This window comes from Drosophila busckii, chromosome 3R, assembly GCF_011750605.1.
Source record: "Drosophila busckii strain San Diego stock center, stock number 13000-0081.31 chromosome 3R, ASM1175060v1, whole genome shotgun sequence".
NCBI classification, from domain to species: domain Eukaryota; kingdom Metazoa; phylum Arthropoda; class Insecta; order Diptera; family Drosophilidae; genus Drosophila; species Drosophila busckii.
In genome coordinates, this window is record NC_046607.1 from 503,203 (window position 1) to 515,909 (window position 12,707).

Below are 12,707 nucleotides of genomic sequence, written 5' to 3' on the forward strand. Positions count from 1 at the left end.
TAATAATAAGTTTCGAACAAAATATATCACGAAATTTACAAAAACGGCCAATGTTTACGTACTTGTGTATATAATAATTGCAAATAATAATTGTCTCAACTGAAGCTCGCTGCTGAGCCGATGAAAGTATTTTGAGCGTGAATGAGAAAGACTATTTTAGCGCTATACATAAACCATTTTTGTGTATTGTACATAAAATATTGTTTATTTTTAAACATAAGCTTACTTAATTATGTGTGTGTGTGTGTGTGTGTGTGCGTGTGTCTATGTGTGAGTGTACCTCAATTGTAATTAATTTGTGTGTATGTATTTTGGTTAACATACTCCAGGTGATTAATGAATATTTTTATAATTTAGATAAACGAATTTTAATATGTATTCCGAACCCCTCTCAGAGAACCGTTCCCCTAGTAAATAGACACTTTTTAATGTTGTCAACGATTGTATCTTTAAAGTATTTTTGTCGTCAATTATAATTACGTCGTGTAAATGCAGTTATGTTGCAACAGAATATAAAAAAATAAACTGGAAATGTTATATGTAATTTAAGAACAATAATGACCGTATTATATTTATGTGACACTTGAGTTGTACCTAACAATAAGTATATGATTACAATAATTATTTAATTTACGAATCTTATAATTCTAAGTTTATGCAAATGTATGTAACTAATTTTTAACACTGCACACGCATTGCGATTTTTAATAATTTTTCATTTTAAGTGACATTTAAATAACAATAAAAACGAAACTAAATCATGCACTCATCTTAATCTTTCTTCTTTTCGGCCCTCTCCAATTTCAATGCACGTTTGGCCATTATCCAAAAGTATGCCGAAGGTAAAATGTGACGCAAATAGTAGGCAATCTTTGCCTGAAGATCGCTGACAATTACGTCCGGCTCCTTGCGTAAAATGCATTGTAAAATGCGTTCGGCTAGCTTATCAGGCGACATGCCCTTAGCAGTAGTTTCATCCATTTCTGTAACGAAAACTGTGAGTAAATTGTTTGCTTAAGCTTCAACCAGTACTTACTGCCGTAGCTACTGCCGGCGCCGGTCAACGCATTCATTGAAAGCTGTGTGCGTATGTAGCTAGGACTAACGCAGGACACATATATGTTCTTGTTTGCCATTTCAGCACGCAACGAGTCGGCAAAGGCTTGCATGGCATGTTTGGAAGCGGAATATGCCGCCCGCTGAGGAATTGCAAACTTTCCTTGCACTGAGCTGATGAAACAAATATGACCATTCTTACGTTTTATCATTGAAGGCAGTAGTGCTTTACAAAAATATAAACTTGATTAATTGAATTATTTAATATTGATTATGGACGTACCTTTTGTTAAAGCCACAGTGCCAAAGTAATTGACTATCATGACTTTAAGATCCACATCCACTGCAGTGGAAACAACATCGGCTCGGACGCTAATGCCGCCATTATTTATTAATATGTCGACTTGATTGTACACCTCCAAGACACGCTTTGCAAACTGGGGAATTGAGTTCAGTTCGCTTAAGTCCAAAGCTAACACAGTAGGTGGATAAGCAGGTTGCTGCAAGAGTTATTAGTAATAAGATTGTTAGAGGTAAGGTAAGTGTAAGCACGTACCACATCCAGTGCTAGCAAATCCTTTTTAACACGTTCCAATTCTTGCACACGACGGGCGGCCAATATTACCTTGCACCCAGCGCGATAGAAAACATGTGCAAGGGACTCACCCAGTCCAGAGCTAGCGCCTGTTATAAGCACCACCTACATATATCAGTATTGCAAATTGTAATAAATTACACGGAAATCAATATTTATTAATTCACCTTGCCAGGCAACTGATTACGGTAATTTTGGGCGCGAAATCGCTGCCATATATTAATAAGTGCCAACGGCAACGCGATTGGCATTAGAATGGTGCCAATAACCCAATACAGCACATTCCAATCGCTACTAGGTGCACACTTTTCCATTTCATGTAACTTCATCGTTAGTTACGTTTGCAATTATTAGAACTTTGCACTTTTGCCTGGCTGATAATAACAATAACAAATCAACTGCATTGCTGCTATTCACACAAAAGTAAATCGATTAATGTTATCACTTGTCGTTATCGAAATGCAACGCGTTGGTATTTGTTACGTTGTTGCTAAAATGAGCAATTAGTAAAATAATATAATAATATAAATAAACATGCAGTGTCTGGTAAGGCAATCTCAACGTTTGAGCTACTGGCTACCAGCAGCGCAAATTCACACGACTGCCGTGCAGCGCACGTTCTGGGAACGTGAAAAGAAATCTGGCTACAAAACCAAACTGCCGGAGCCATCAAAGAAACAGCTCATAATCGATGGACTACGCGATTTAAAGGCAGAAATGAAACTCTGGCGTGAGGAGGTTACGGAACAATTAACGAGCGATCCTATACTAGTATTTAGACCAGGTGAAATCGATGTGGCGTTTGATTTTAAAGCACCCGATGTGCTAGAAAAGTGGACTGTAACTACGGATGCAGATCATGGCGAGGGTAAAAGTAATGCCACACTAGAGCTCAGTGCTTCAGGCGCGGGCCTCTTTCACGGGGAGGTTAGCTCCCAACACACTAAGGATGGCATCATAAAACGCACGGGATACGCAAATATACGCACCAAACGTGTGCGGGTGAGTAAATTAATGAAATACGTGCTGTTTTTTTTTAATATAAATTTGGTTACCTTTGACAGAAATCATTTAAGCGTGAGACCACTTACGACTGGACACAGTATAACATGCTTGTGCTTAAGGTACGAGGCGATGGACGCAGCTACCTGATAAATCTACACACTGAAGGTTACTTCGATCTAATGTGGAATGATATTTTTCATTATGTGCTTTATACGCGCGGTGGGCCGCATTGGCAAATAGCCAAGATACCTTTCTCCAAATTCTTCTTGTCTTCCAAGGGACGCATACAGGATCGTCAAAGCCCCATACCTCTTAATTGTATAACACATTTTGGTTTTTCTGTGGCAGCTAAAAAAGGAATGGACGGTCCGTTTGGCTTGGAAATCCATTATGTTGGCTTAGAATATGATCCAAGCCATCAAGAAGAATTTGCCTACGAAATGTACAAGACGCCAAAATACATTGTAGCCACGTAAAACGAAATGTTATTTAATTGTAAGAAATGGAGCGATATAAATGCAAAAGCAGTTTGTTTTGTTTGCCTCTCGCTCACTCCCTTTGTGACTAAACATATGATTTTACGCTCTCAAATCAGCTGTTCAAAAATTTATAAGCAATCACTACTCAGGGTCATTTACAGGTTGGCTAGAAAAATGCAACTGATACTGTTAATTGCTGTCTGTGCCTAAATACACCCATCACCCACCATAATACATATGTATACACACATACATACATATTTATTGCGTTAAAAGGTGTTTTGTTTTAGCAGCAACAGTTGCCGTCGCGAACTTATAAGAAAGACACAAGCAAGTCGCTTTCCGTTGGCTCTTACGCCACTTCAGTATTGCTACGACTTGCGTTCCTCACAGTTGCTGATAACGTTACGTTTAACTTCCGTCTACGCTTGGCGTTTGTGCTCTGTATGCTACCATCAAACTAACAAATTAGATAAAAATAATGGTGAGTAGCCTTTGAAAACAGTATATGCTACAAAAAATGTGACACTGTGGCAGTTCACCTTGGATAGCGTGCTTCAGCAGACAATTGCAAAAAGTAATCCAGTTTGCTGCAAAAATAGCAACAAACCATAATCAATAAGTGCTAAAGCGGCGTTTACGCATTTTACCGGTTTGTGCTTATGTATTTCATAAATTTATGCGCAGCAATTTTATGTTAGCCAGGGCCCAAACCGGTAAACAGCCATTGAAAATGACAGCGCTGCATGAAAACCAGTTAGCGGTTCCTATTAACAGCTTCTCTGCTTATCGTGTATCCATTATACGTTGTGGAACCCACCGCTTTAGTCTTGTTTTGTTTGCTGACGTTGGTATTTGGTTAGCCTCCCAAAAATGGTGCAACATATGGTATTGAAATTTATTATTGTTGTTTTTCAAGCTTAGCGCAACTTTCTTAATTTTTTTTTCTAGCAAGAAACGTTTTTATATGATCCAAGTCTGCTGGTGCAGCTGGATTTTCATCGCAGTCCCGCGAATTTTAAACCCTTCATATCGGCTGCAAATCCTGGCGAGCCGTGGATGAAAGTGCGTCCTCTAAAAGATACAGACTACGATCGTGGCTTTCTGCAGCTGTTGTCGCAGCTGACGGCGGTGGGAAATGTGACACGCACGCAATTTCTAAGTGGGTTTTAGACGCTAAATGTCTACAATGTGGCAATTAACACTTTACATTTCGATTTGCAGCACGTTTCTCGCAGATGAAGGCCAGCGGTGATTACTTTGTGACTGTTATCGAGGACACGCGTAAGAATGAGATTATTGGCGCTGCCTCTTTAGTGCTCGAACGCAAATTTATACACAACTGTGCCATGGTAAGCCAAAGAGTCATACATTTCATTCACTCCAACTAATTGTTTTCATTCTATTGCCTGCAGCGCGCGCGCCTTGAGGATGTTGTAGTTAACGACACCTACCGGGGCAAACAGCTGGGTAAACTGTAAGTAAAGCCTGGCAGTGAATGTTTTGTTTCGTTTGTGAAGCCATTTTGCTATCTTTTAGCATTGTGGTCACCGTTTCATTGCTAGCTGAACATTTGGGCTGCTATAAGATGACGTTGGACTGCAAGGATAAGCTCATCAAGTTTTATGAATCTCTGGGCTATGTTCTTATTCCCGGCAACTCGAACTCAATGACCATACGCTACGATGAGGCCGCACCAACGTTAAAACGTAACACTACCTCGGCGGGCGCTGGCGATGCTTGCCAAACTGTGAGCCTCGATTTTGCCTCTTGACAATTAGCCGCCAACGCTGCTCCAAAATCCAAGCTTTAAGTTTACTACACAGACGTAACGCTTTAAGCTGCGCGAGCCGCAATGTAAATAAGTAAAAATTTTCAAAGTACTGTAAAAAATTTCATTGCGCTTGCTGCAATGGTTTTTTGGACAGCGCTGGCAGGCGGTGGTGTCTTTTGTGGTTCCAATCACAATTGACATGCAATTAGTTATATATGGCTAAGGCTACAATTCTTTTATGCTTACAGAATTCACAATTTTATACTTTTTTCTCTCCTTTCTGCTACTGAATATGTGGGCCACGCCCTTTAAAGGTTGTTGTCATACTGCCCTTCAAGAGCACGTTCATCAAGTAGCTATAACTTCTTACAACAAATACATTATACTACTAATAACTATTCAACAATTAAGTGTGCTTAATTACAACTATCACTAAGCTAAATTGGCTGTCAGGAATATGCGCACAAGTGTCCGCATTTGGGGCACTTGGCATGCTTGGCAAAGTACTGCTGCAGGTGCTCAATGTGACCGCCATGCGAGCAACCCTGACACCAGGCATAGAAGCCACGCACAATTAGGCCACACACACAGCACTTGGCCGATTGCATTGATCTGCATTTGTCGCAATACCAGCCCACATTGCCGCCCAGTGGTCGTCCGCACTCGCCGCAATTTGTGTGCATCACAGTTGAGGCTTGGTTCAACTGTCGCACTGAGCGCATCCAAGCGCGATTAATAACTGCACAAGCCTCGTTCCACAGCTCATAGCGTTGCAGTTGGTCTACATATGTGTGGAACCAGTGCTCCTGGAAAAAGTTAACATTTGCATAAGCCTTTTATATATGAGTGTCCACACATATAAATGCTTATACATACAATGATCCTATCCTCAAGTGGCAGCAAATTACGAGCATCACCCAAGGCAATAAGCACAGTTAATGCGGTTTGCACATCGCCCACATCATTCTGCAGCATTAGTGCATCTGCTACAAACTGATGTGGCTCCCACATTCGTATAGGCGGAATATGTGATACTTTCAGTATGCTGGGCACATGCGGTGGCTGTGAATGGAAGAGAGGTAAAGTATACAAATAAGTTTGGAATTATATTTTTATTTACCGGCGATTTCTCATGGTCCGAGACCTTTAAGTCTAGCTGGGGTCGTGCCGCTTGCACATCATGATGAAGTGCGGTATCGGGAAATGCCAACGCTTTTGTCACATCGGCTGGGCCAACGTATATAAAACCATTGCGCAAAAGCTCAAAGTTATCAAACGTAATCTCACTAATGATTTGCGTCTCAGACAGTATAACAGAGCTTGTAGGTGGTGGCTGTTGTTGGCCAACACCGCCGAGATCATCTGCATCCTCGCTGTCGGCAACATTTTCATGCGGAGCTTCGTCACCATTCAAATCCTGACCGAGCTCCTCGCTAGCTGTTTGTAGTGCACGACGTGCATTGAGAGGATTCTTTTGGTTCGAGAATGAAGACCTATGCTCAAAGGGTGGCTCAAAGTGATTGCTGCCATAGAACAGCTTGATAAAGTTCCACAAAGTGGTGGCCTAGGATAAATTAATTATGTACGTTAAAAGGTTAGGGCTTATTATGAGTGCTGCTTACATTATGTTTGCCATATTTCTTGGAAACCTCTGCATTACGTTCGCATAGGTCTGCTAACTTTTGGCCACTTAAGAGCAACTCCTTGGCGCAACCAATAAAGCATTCATGCACGCGTAGCTCATTTGTGGTATCCTCTGCCACAAAGTCTAAGTTGGGGCTCAGGCTCTGGAATATCGACAACAGTCAATAATAGTATATAACTATATGTAGTAACCTAAGCTTGCCGTATTCTTGAGCATAAACATGTACATCTTGGAATGATCCAAGTGGAATTGTAGATTGCCAGGCACAATCGATTTGCGGCGACTACTAGAAAAGCAAAGAATTTACAATTTTGTTTTAAGAGTCAAATTAGCCTTGATTACTGCAACCCACATAAAGTTAGATGATTTTGTGTTGGAGGCGCCACTAGACTTTGTGGCATATTCCTTGATTTTATTGGCAAATGATATGTCACCATTTCTGCCCAGACTGGCGCCCTGAGCATTGGCCTTCAATGCTGGCCGTGTGGCATCCTTAAAAGCATGCCTATATAAGCTGGAGTCCTTGCTGGTGGACAGCAAGCAATGTGAGTCTCTGCCTTGCCAGGTGATGCCTGTTGTCACATTTGTGTGATCATTAAATGATGCAAACGGTATATATGGACGACGTATGTCCCACACATGTATGCTATAGTCAACTACCAAAGCACAGCTGGCTATGTGATAAGTACGCTCTGGACGCCACTTAACACGTCCCACCACAGCGATAGTGTGAATGGTATACTCGAGACTGGCCCTGGCATCCATGTTCCACACTTTGATCTGCTTATCACGACTTCCGGTGGCCAACCAGTTACGAGTGGGATGCCAGTCGCAGGTGTAGATTGGACCACTGTGCGCCGTAAACTGCACCATGCACTTGTCAATTTTGCGTAAATCCCAAATCTGCACTGTCCCATTTTCCGACACGGCGGAGAACATATTCTGCGAGTGTGGCGAGAATTTGAGATCTCGCACAGACTCCGAGTTGCTAAAGAAGGTGTTGACCGACTTATCTGTGCGAAAATCAAAGCACTTTATGGTGCCGTCCTGGGAGCCAGAGATCAGTATTGGCTCGCTGGTATGAAAGGTAACTGTGTGCGCCGTGCGCTCATGCTCGTTATAGACGTGTAGTTGCTTCTGTTTGCCAAACTTAGACAAATCCCAAACGGATACAACACCATTGGTTGCAGCCGTGGCCAAAATATTGCTGTCCAACGTGCTCCAGGCCACATCATTGGACGAATAGCTGAGATTCTGGTTTTTGCCACGCATGTTGCCCACCTCCGTGAATTCATAGTTATCAATTGCATAAACCTTGAGCACTGGTCAAAATCATATACATACATATACATATCATATTATCAGAGACTACAAATGGAAATAAAATCATTTGGTTCTCGATTTATACTTACAACTGCGACCGGCAACAGCGATTTGATTGTGATCTTTGTTCAGTGCTAAGGCATTAGCATGCCCCTCCAGGCAAATCCGTATTGACACAGTTGCGGGTTCCGCATCCTCATCCGGCATTTTCAGAACTTACTTTAAAAACGCAAACAAAATATTTAATGTTTAGCTAACAGAACTGCTCCTCATTCGGCAGCAGTGATGTCATTTTTTGATCAGGAAAAAAAGCGGTTTCTGGCTAGAAGCAAGGGCTAAAAAAGCTAAATCCGAGAAAGAAAAAAGGTTGAGTGAATAAGTTGGAAAATTGGACAGAAAGTGAAGTCAGCGACCTTTTTTTAGTCATTGTCTCAAAAATATTAATTATGACACGCAAATTTCACAAAAAACATAGCCCGCAACCTTTTTTTTTAAGTCAAGGGCAGATTGAAAAAAGCCAGAATTCCCGCTGCCTGCTATTTTCAAATTTTTCCCGCATTCACACCTTTAAAAAAGCCAGATCTGACGGCAAAAAACTGCTGCACAGTGGAGAATTTTTGCTTACATGAAACAGTAATGCTAACGCAACAGAGTCGCAAGCGAAACAACATTGATAACATTTTTGTACGCCGATCGTTCTGCATGAAATTCATTAAATTGTTTTTTTTTCGGATGAACTGAAGTAATAATGCCGGATATCAAAATAACGCCATTGGGTGCTGGTCAGGATGTGGGGCGAAGCTGCCTGCTGCTCTCGATGGGCGGCAAAAATATCATGCTGGACTGTGGCATGCATATGGGCTACAATGATGAGCGACGCTTTCCGGATTTCTCCTACATTGTGCCAGAGGGGCCCATTACCAGTCACATCGATTGTGTAATCATATCGCATTTCCATCTAGGTAAGTCCAATGCAATGTAAACAAACATAAGATGGAATAATGCATGTAAACAAATTAATACAGATCACTGTGGCGCCTTGCCGTATATGTCAGAGATTGTTGGCTATACTGGTCCCATTTATATGACGCATCCAACCAAGGCTATAGCGCCCATATTGCTGGAGGACATGCGTAAAGTGGCTGTGGAGCGCAAGGGTGAATCGAATTTCTTTACAACACAAATGATAAAAGATTGCATGAAGAAGGTAATACCCGTGACATTGCATCAGAGCATGATGGTAGACACAGATCTTGAGATCAAGGCCTACTATGCGGGTCATGTTCTGGGCGCCGCTATGTTTTGGATCAAGGTGGGGTCCCAAAGCGTCGTTTACACTGGCGATTATAACATGACGCCAGATCGTCATCTGGGCGCTGCCTGGATAGACAAATGTCGACCAGATTTGCTTATATCCGAGAGCACTTATGCTACGACCATTCGCGACTCCAAGCGCTGTCGCGAGCGAGATTTTCTTAAAAAAGTTCACGAGTGTGTGGCCAAGGGCGGAAAGGTATTGATACCCGTGTTCGCACTTGGACGCGCACAGGAGCTGTGCATTTTACTAGAGACATACTGGGAGCGAATGAACCTGAAGTATCCCATTTATTTTGCACTCGGCCTGACCGAGAAGGCCAATACGTACTACAAAATGTTTATCACCTGGACGAATCAAAAGATACGCAAAACTTTTGTGCATCGCAACATGTTTGATTTTAAGCACATCAAACCCTTCGATAAGGCATATATAGATAATCCGGGGGCTATGGTCGTGTTTGCCACACCAGGCATGCTGCATGCCGGCCTCTCGCTGCAAATCTTCAAGAAATGGGCTCCCAATGAAAATAATATGGTTATAATGCCTGGTTATTGTGTCCAGGGCACAGTTGGCAATAAGATTCTAGGCGGGGCAAAGAAAGTAGAATTCGAAAATCGCCAAGTTGTCGAGGTTAAAATGGCCGTGGAATACATGAGCTTCTCAGCACATGCTGATGCCAAAGGTACTTCAGTTATATGTATCAATTTGAATGAAATGAATCTAATTATATTTTATTTTTCAGGCATCATGCAGCTCATTCAAAACTGTGAACCCAAGAACGTAATGCTCGTCCACGGTGAAGCTGAAAAGATGAAATTTCTGCGCACCAAAATACGCGAGGAGTTCAATTTGGAAACGTATATGCCAGCAAACGGAGAGACCTGTGTTATCTCGACACCGGTTAAGATACCCGTCGATGCTTCACTAGCTTTACTGAAGGCCGAGGCACGTACTTACAACGCACAGCCGCCAGATCCTAAGCGCCGTCGCCTCATACACGGTGTGCTTGTCATGAAAGACAATCGCATTATGCTACAAAACTTAACGGATGCGCTTAAGGAGATCGGCATCAATCGTCATGTTATGCGTTTCACGTCAAAGGTGAAGATGGATGATCCAGGACCAAAGTTGCGCACCTCTGAGAAGCTGAAAATGCTGCTGGAGGAAAAACTAACCGGCTGGACAGTGTTAATGCAGGAGACTGGCACCATTACCGTAGAGAGTGTGGAAATCACTGTGGAGGAGGACGAAAAGGATACCAAACATAAGACCATACTCATTACGTGGACCAACCAAGATGAGGACATTGGCGCCTACATACACAGTGTTTTGCAAAACATGTGCTAGGTCACGATTAGTTTTGGATCCAGCCTCATGAGGTTCTATCCGGATGTCATAGTTTTTAAGTTAAAAAGCGTTTAAAACACAAATATATCTGCTCTTTTTAAGAGAATCTTAATTATCTACAATAATGTAATAAGCCCTTGTACAAAACTTAACGGTGTTTATGCGTCCGAGTGGTCAGACTCTGTGGTGTCTGACTTTCCAGGGTTTATTAATAAAAGCATAGAGCCGAGAATAAATTGAAATTTACTCCATTCGTTCGTTCCAAACTATTTATTCTGGGTTATGGTGTATCTCAGATATTTATAACTTTTAATTCAAATTAATAAGCAGCTCTGGTCTGTTCGCTCGTAATATTTAGAATTATTATTTGATGAATCGTTGGAGTTGCTCGAACTGTTGACTGTTTATGTCAGGGCAGCGGCACCAGAGATGATTTCAATCAGCTCACGGGTAATGACAGCCTGTCTGGTGCGGTTGAATGTCAGTGTTAGCTTTTCAATCATCTCACCGGCGTTCTTGGAAGCATTGTCCATGGCAGTCATACGAGACGATTGCTCGGAGCAAGCGCCTTCCTTCATGGTGTAGAAGATGAGCGAGGCCAACGAAAATTCCAGATAGCTTTGGACAACATCGCTATCGAGCGAATCGTAAACAGCCAGCTTCTCTGACTTCTCCACAGTAGAACCGCTGAAGATGGGCAGTGTGCTGCACTGATAGGAGACGACAGACTTGAATCTGTTGTAAACAATCTTGCCCTCGGTATACTCGTAGCCGGTGTTCAACACTTCATGCGCAATCTTGGATGCGTCTAGGAAAGTGGGTGGCAGGCGACCAATCTCATTGGCTACCATCAAAATGTTTTTGCCGTAGAGACGAGCTAGAATGGCGCGTGACTTGTCACCGACGCAGAACACCTTAGTGTTTGTATCATCCTGGGCCAGCTCACCACGAATTAGACGCGCCACACCGGTATGGACTGCACCGCACAGACCACGATCCGATGTCATGGCAATGAGCAACTTCTTGGGTTCGGCCTTCTCATCGGGAGTGATTTCAACCTTTTCAAAGAATTGCTGAGCACCAGCGCCATAGGGACGCGCTGCCCTCAAATCACGCTCGGCACGGGCGTATTTGGCCGCGGACACCATCTTCATTGATTGCGTAATTTTCTGAATGTTCTTCACGGATTTGAGGCGCATGGAAATTGTCTTCAGCGTAGCCATGCCACGTTGCTGCTGAGCCTGCATGGTGGCTTCAATTGCCATTGGCAACAATAATCCAGTGCGTTGCATCATCATTCTGTGAGCTGTTGAAGTTCCTACACAAAATAATTAGCACAAAAAATGCACGAAACGAGCAGCGAAAATTTACCTGCGTGAAGTTGGCAGCGAGACGAATGTTACAACACAGATCTATCAATATATCGACTTTTTGCTATGGTCTAACGGTGCGACCACAATTTCCACTGTTCACATCTCTAGTTCTTGTGTAATTGAATACATGGTCACACTAAGCTTTTGAATGGCACTGAACAAATTCAAAAATGTTCATACTTTTTTCTTACTTGGGAACACATATTGAGAAACAAGAGCCTCGGTAAACATATCCTGGCATTATAGTATGGGGTTCTTTATAATATATAATTACTGATCGACAGTAGTAATATGTTTGAATGTTTATAATTAGAGTAGCCAGTAGTTGGATGTTATAGCATGGGTAGTCAGCTATATACAGCAGAGTCCGTATAAGAGCAAGATACAATTTTCACCAAAAGTCTATCAAAAATATCTGTGGTGCTTCACAAAGCCAAATTTTAAATTTCTGGGAAAATTCCACTTTAATGTTTATAAATTGGCTTTCACGAATGGCAGGAGATAAAAGTCGGAATTTTTCAGTAAAACCCTATGTTTAGAATATAAAATACCGCCAGGAACTTTATTTTTCTCTCAATCAGAATTCTTTTTACGAATAAGCGATAAAATTAAAAATCCATGAAAAATGTAAAAGAAAAAATATATAATTTTCAGATATATTTTTAAGTAATTTTGTTTATTTTTGCATCTATCTATCCGTAGACAATTCAAAAGTAAATTACAGTTGAATTCGTAGGTGTGCAACTGAGCAAGTGAAAAAACAACAATATGAGCGAATTGACTCACCTCAAA

At 41.9% G+C, this 12,707-nt stretch overlaps 6 protein-coding genes across 8 annotated transcripts; 3 read left to right on the top strand and 3 right to left on the bottom strand.

Moving 5' to 3' along the window:
• Positions 1 to 660: 660 nt before the first annotated feature.
• Positions 661 to 2,064, bottom strand: LOC108603035 (dehydrogenase/reductase SDR family protein 7-like). The gene is made up of 5 exons (XM_017991452.1): positions 1,819 to 2,064; positions 1,613 to 1,756; positions 1,340 to 1,556; positions 1,037 to 1,282; positions 661 to 983 (listed from the first exon to the last, which is right to left on the bottom strand). Exons 1-5 carry the CDS (start codon positions 1,978 to 1,980, stop codon positions 772 to 774), a joined length of 981 nt encoding a protein of 326 aa, XP_017846941.1. The 5' UTR covers positions 1,981 to 2,064; the 3' UTR covers positions 661 to 771.
• A 61-nt stretch (positions 2,065 to 2,125) lies between these two features.
• LOC108603036 (complex I intermediate-associated protein 30, mitochondrial) lies at positions 2,126 to 3,247 on the top strand. Its single transcript, XM_017991454.1, has 2 exons — positions 2,126 to 2,653; positions 2,716 to 3,247. The coding sequence occupies exons 1-2, from the start codon at positions 2,186 to 2,188 to the stop codon at positions 3,130 to 3,132; spliced, it is 885 nt and encodes a 294-aa protein (XP_017846943.1). The 5' UTR covers positions 2,126 to 2,185; the 3' UTR covers positions 3,133 to 3,247.
• Positions 3,248 to 3,344: 97 nt separating this feature from the next.
• On the top strand, positions 3,345 to 5,312 carry LOC108603037 (probable glucosamine 6-phosphate N-acetyltransferase). Of its 2 annotated transcripts, none has more exons than XM_017991456.1 (6): positions 3,345 to 3,619; positions 4,087 to 4,297; positions 4,360 to 4,487; positions 4,551 to 4,612; positions 4,675 to 4,885; positions 5,158 to 5,312. In XM_017991456.1, exons 1-6 carry the CDS (start codon positions 3,617 to 3,619, stop codon positions 5,197 to 5,199), a joined length of 657 nt encoding a protein of 218 aa, XP_017846945.1. In that variant the 5' UTR covers positions 3,345 to 3,616; the 3' UTR covers positions 5,200 to 5,312. The 2 variants fall into 2 exon arrangements, with proteins under 2 accessions (XP_017846945.1, XP_017846944.1); XM_017991455.1 differs by lacking the exon at positions 3,345 to 3,619 and adding an exon at positions 3,921 to 4,023.
• On the bottom strand, positions 5,172 to 8,166 carry LOC108603034 (GATOR complex protein WDR24). 2 transcript variants are annotated; one of them, XM_017991451.1, is made up of 7 exons: positions 7,967 to 8,166; positions 6,907 to 7,876; positions 6,756 to 6,837; positions 6,532 to 6,696; positions 6,030 to 6,473; positions 5,786 to 5,971; positions 5,172 to 5,715 (listed from the first exon to the last, which is right to left on the bottom strand). In XM_017991451.1, the coding sequence occupies exons 1-7, from the start codon at positions 8,082 to 8,084 to the stop codon at positions 5,359 to 5,361; spliced, it is 2,322 nt and encodes a 773-aa protein (XP_017846940.1). In that variant the 5' UTR covers positions 8,085 to 8,166; the 3' UTR covers positions 5,172 to 5,358. The 2 variants fall into 2 exon arrangements, with proteins under 2 accessions (XP_017846940.1, XP_017846939.1); XM_017991450.1 differs by having other exon boundaries at positions 6,756 to 6,840; positions 7,967 to 8,165.
• A 340-nt stretch (positions 8,167 to 8,506) lies between these two features.
• Positions 8,507 to 10,793, top strand: LOC108604327 (integrator complex subunit 11). Its single transcript, XM_017993752.2, has 3 exons — positions 8,507 to 8,839; positions 8,903 to 9,877; positions 9,938 to 10,793. Exons 1-3 carry the CDS (start codon positions 8,626 to 8,628, stop codon positions 10,540 to 10,542), a joined length of 1,794 nt encoding a protein of 597 aa, XP_017849241.1. The 5' UTR covers positions 8,507 to 8,625; the 3' UTR covers positions 10,543 to 10,793.
• Positions 10,794 to 10,797: 4 nt separating this feature from the next.
• Positions 10,798 to 12,013, bottom strand: LOC108604328 (ATP synthase subunit gamma, mitochondrial). Its single transcript, XM_017993754.1, has 2 exons — positions 11,914 to 12,013; positions 10,798 to 11,860 (listed from the first exon to the last, which is right to left on the bottom strand). The coding sequence occupies exon 2, from the start codon at positions 11,838 to 11,840 to the stop codon at positions 10,947 to 10,949; it is 894 nt and encodes a 297-aa protein (XP_017849243.1). The 5' UTR covers positions 11,841 to 11,860; positions 11,914 to 12,013; the 3' UTR covers positions 10,798 to 10,946.
• Between the last annotated feature and the right edge of the window lie 694 nt (positions 12,014 to 12,707).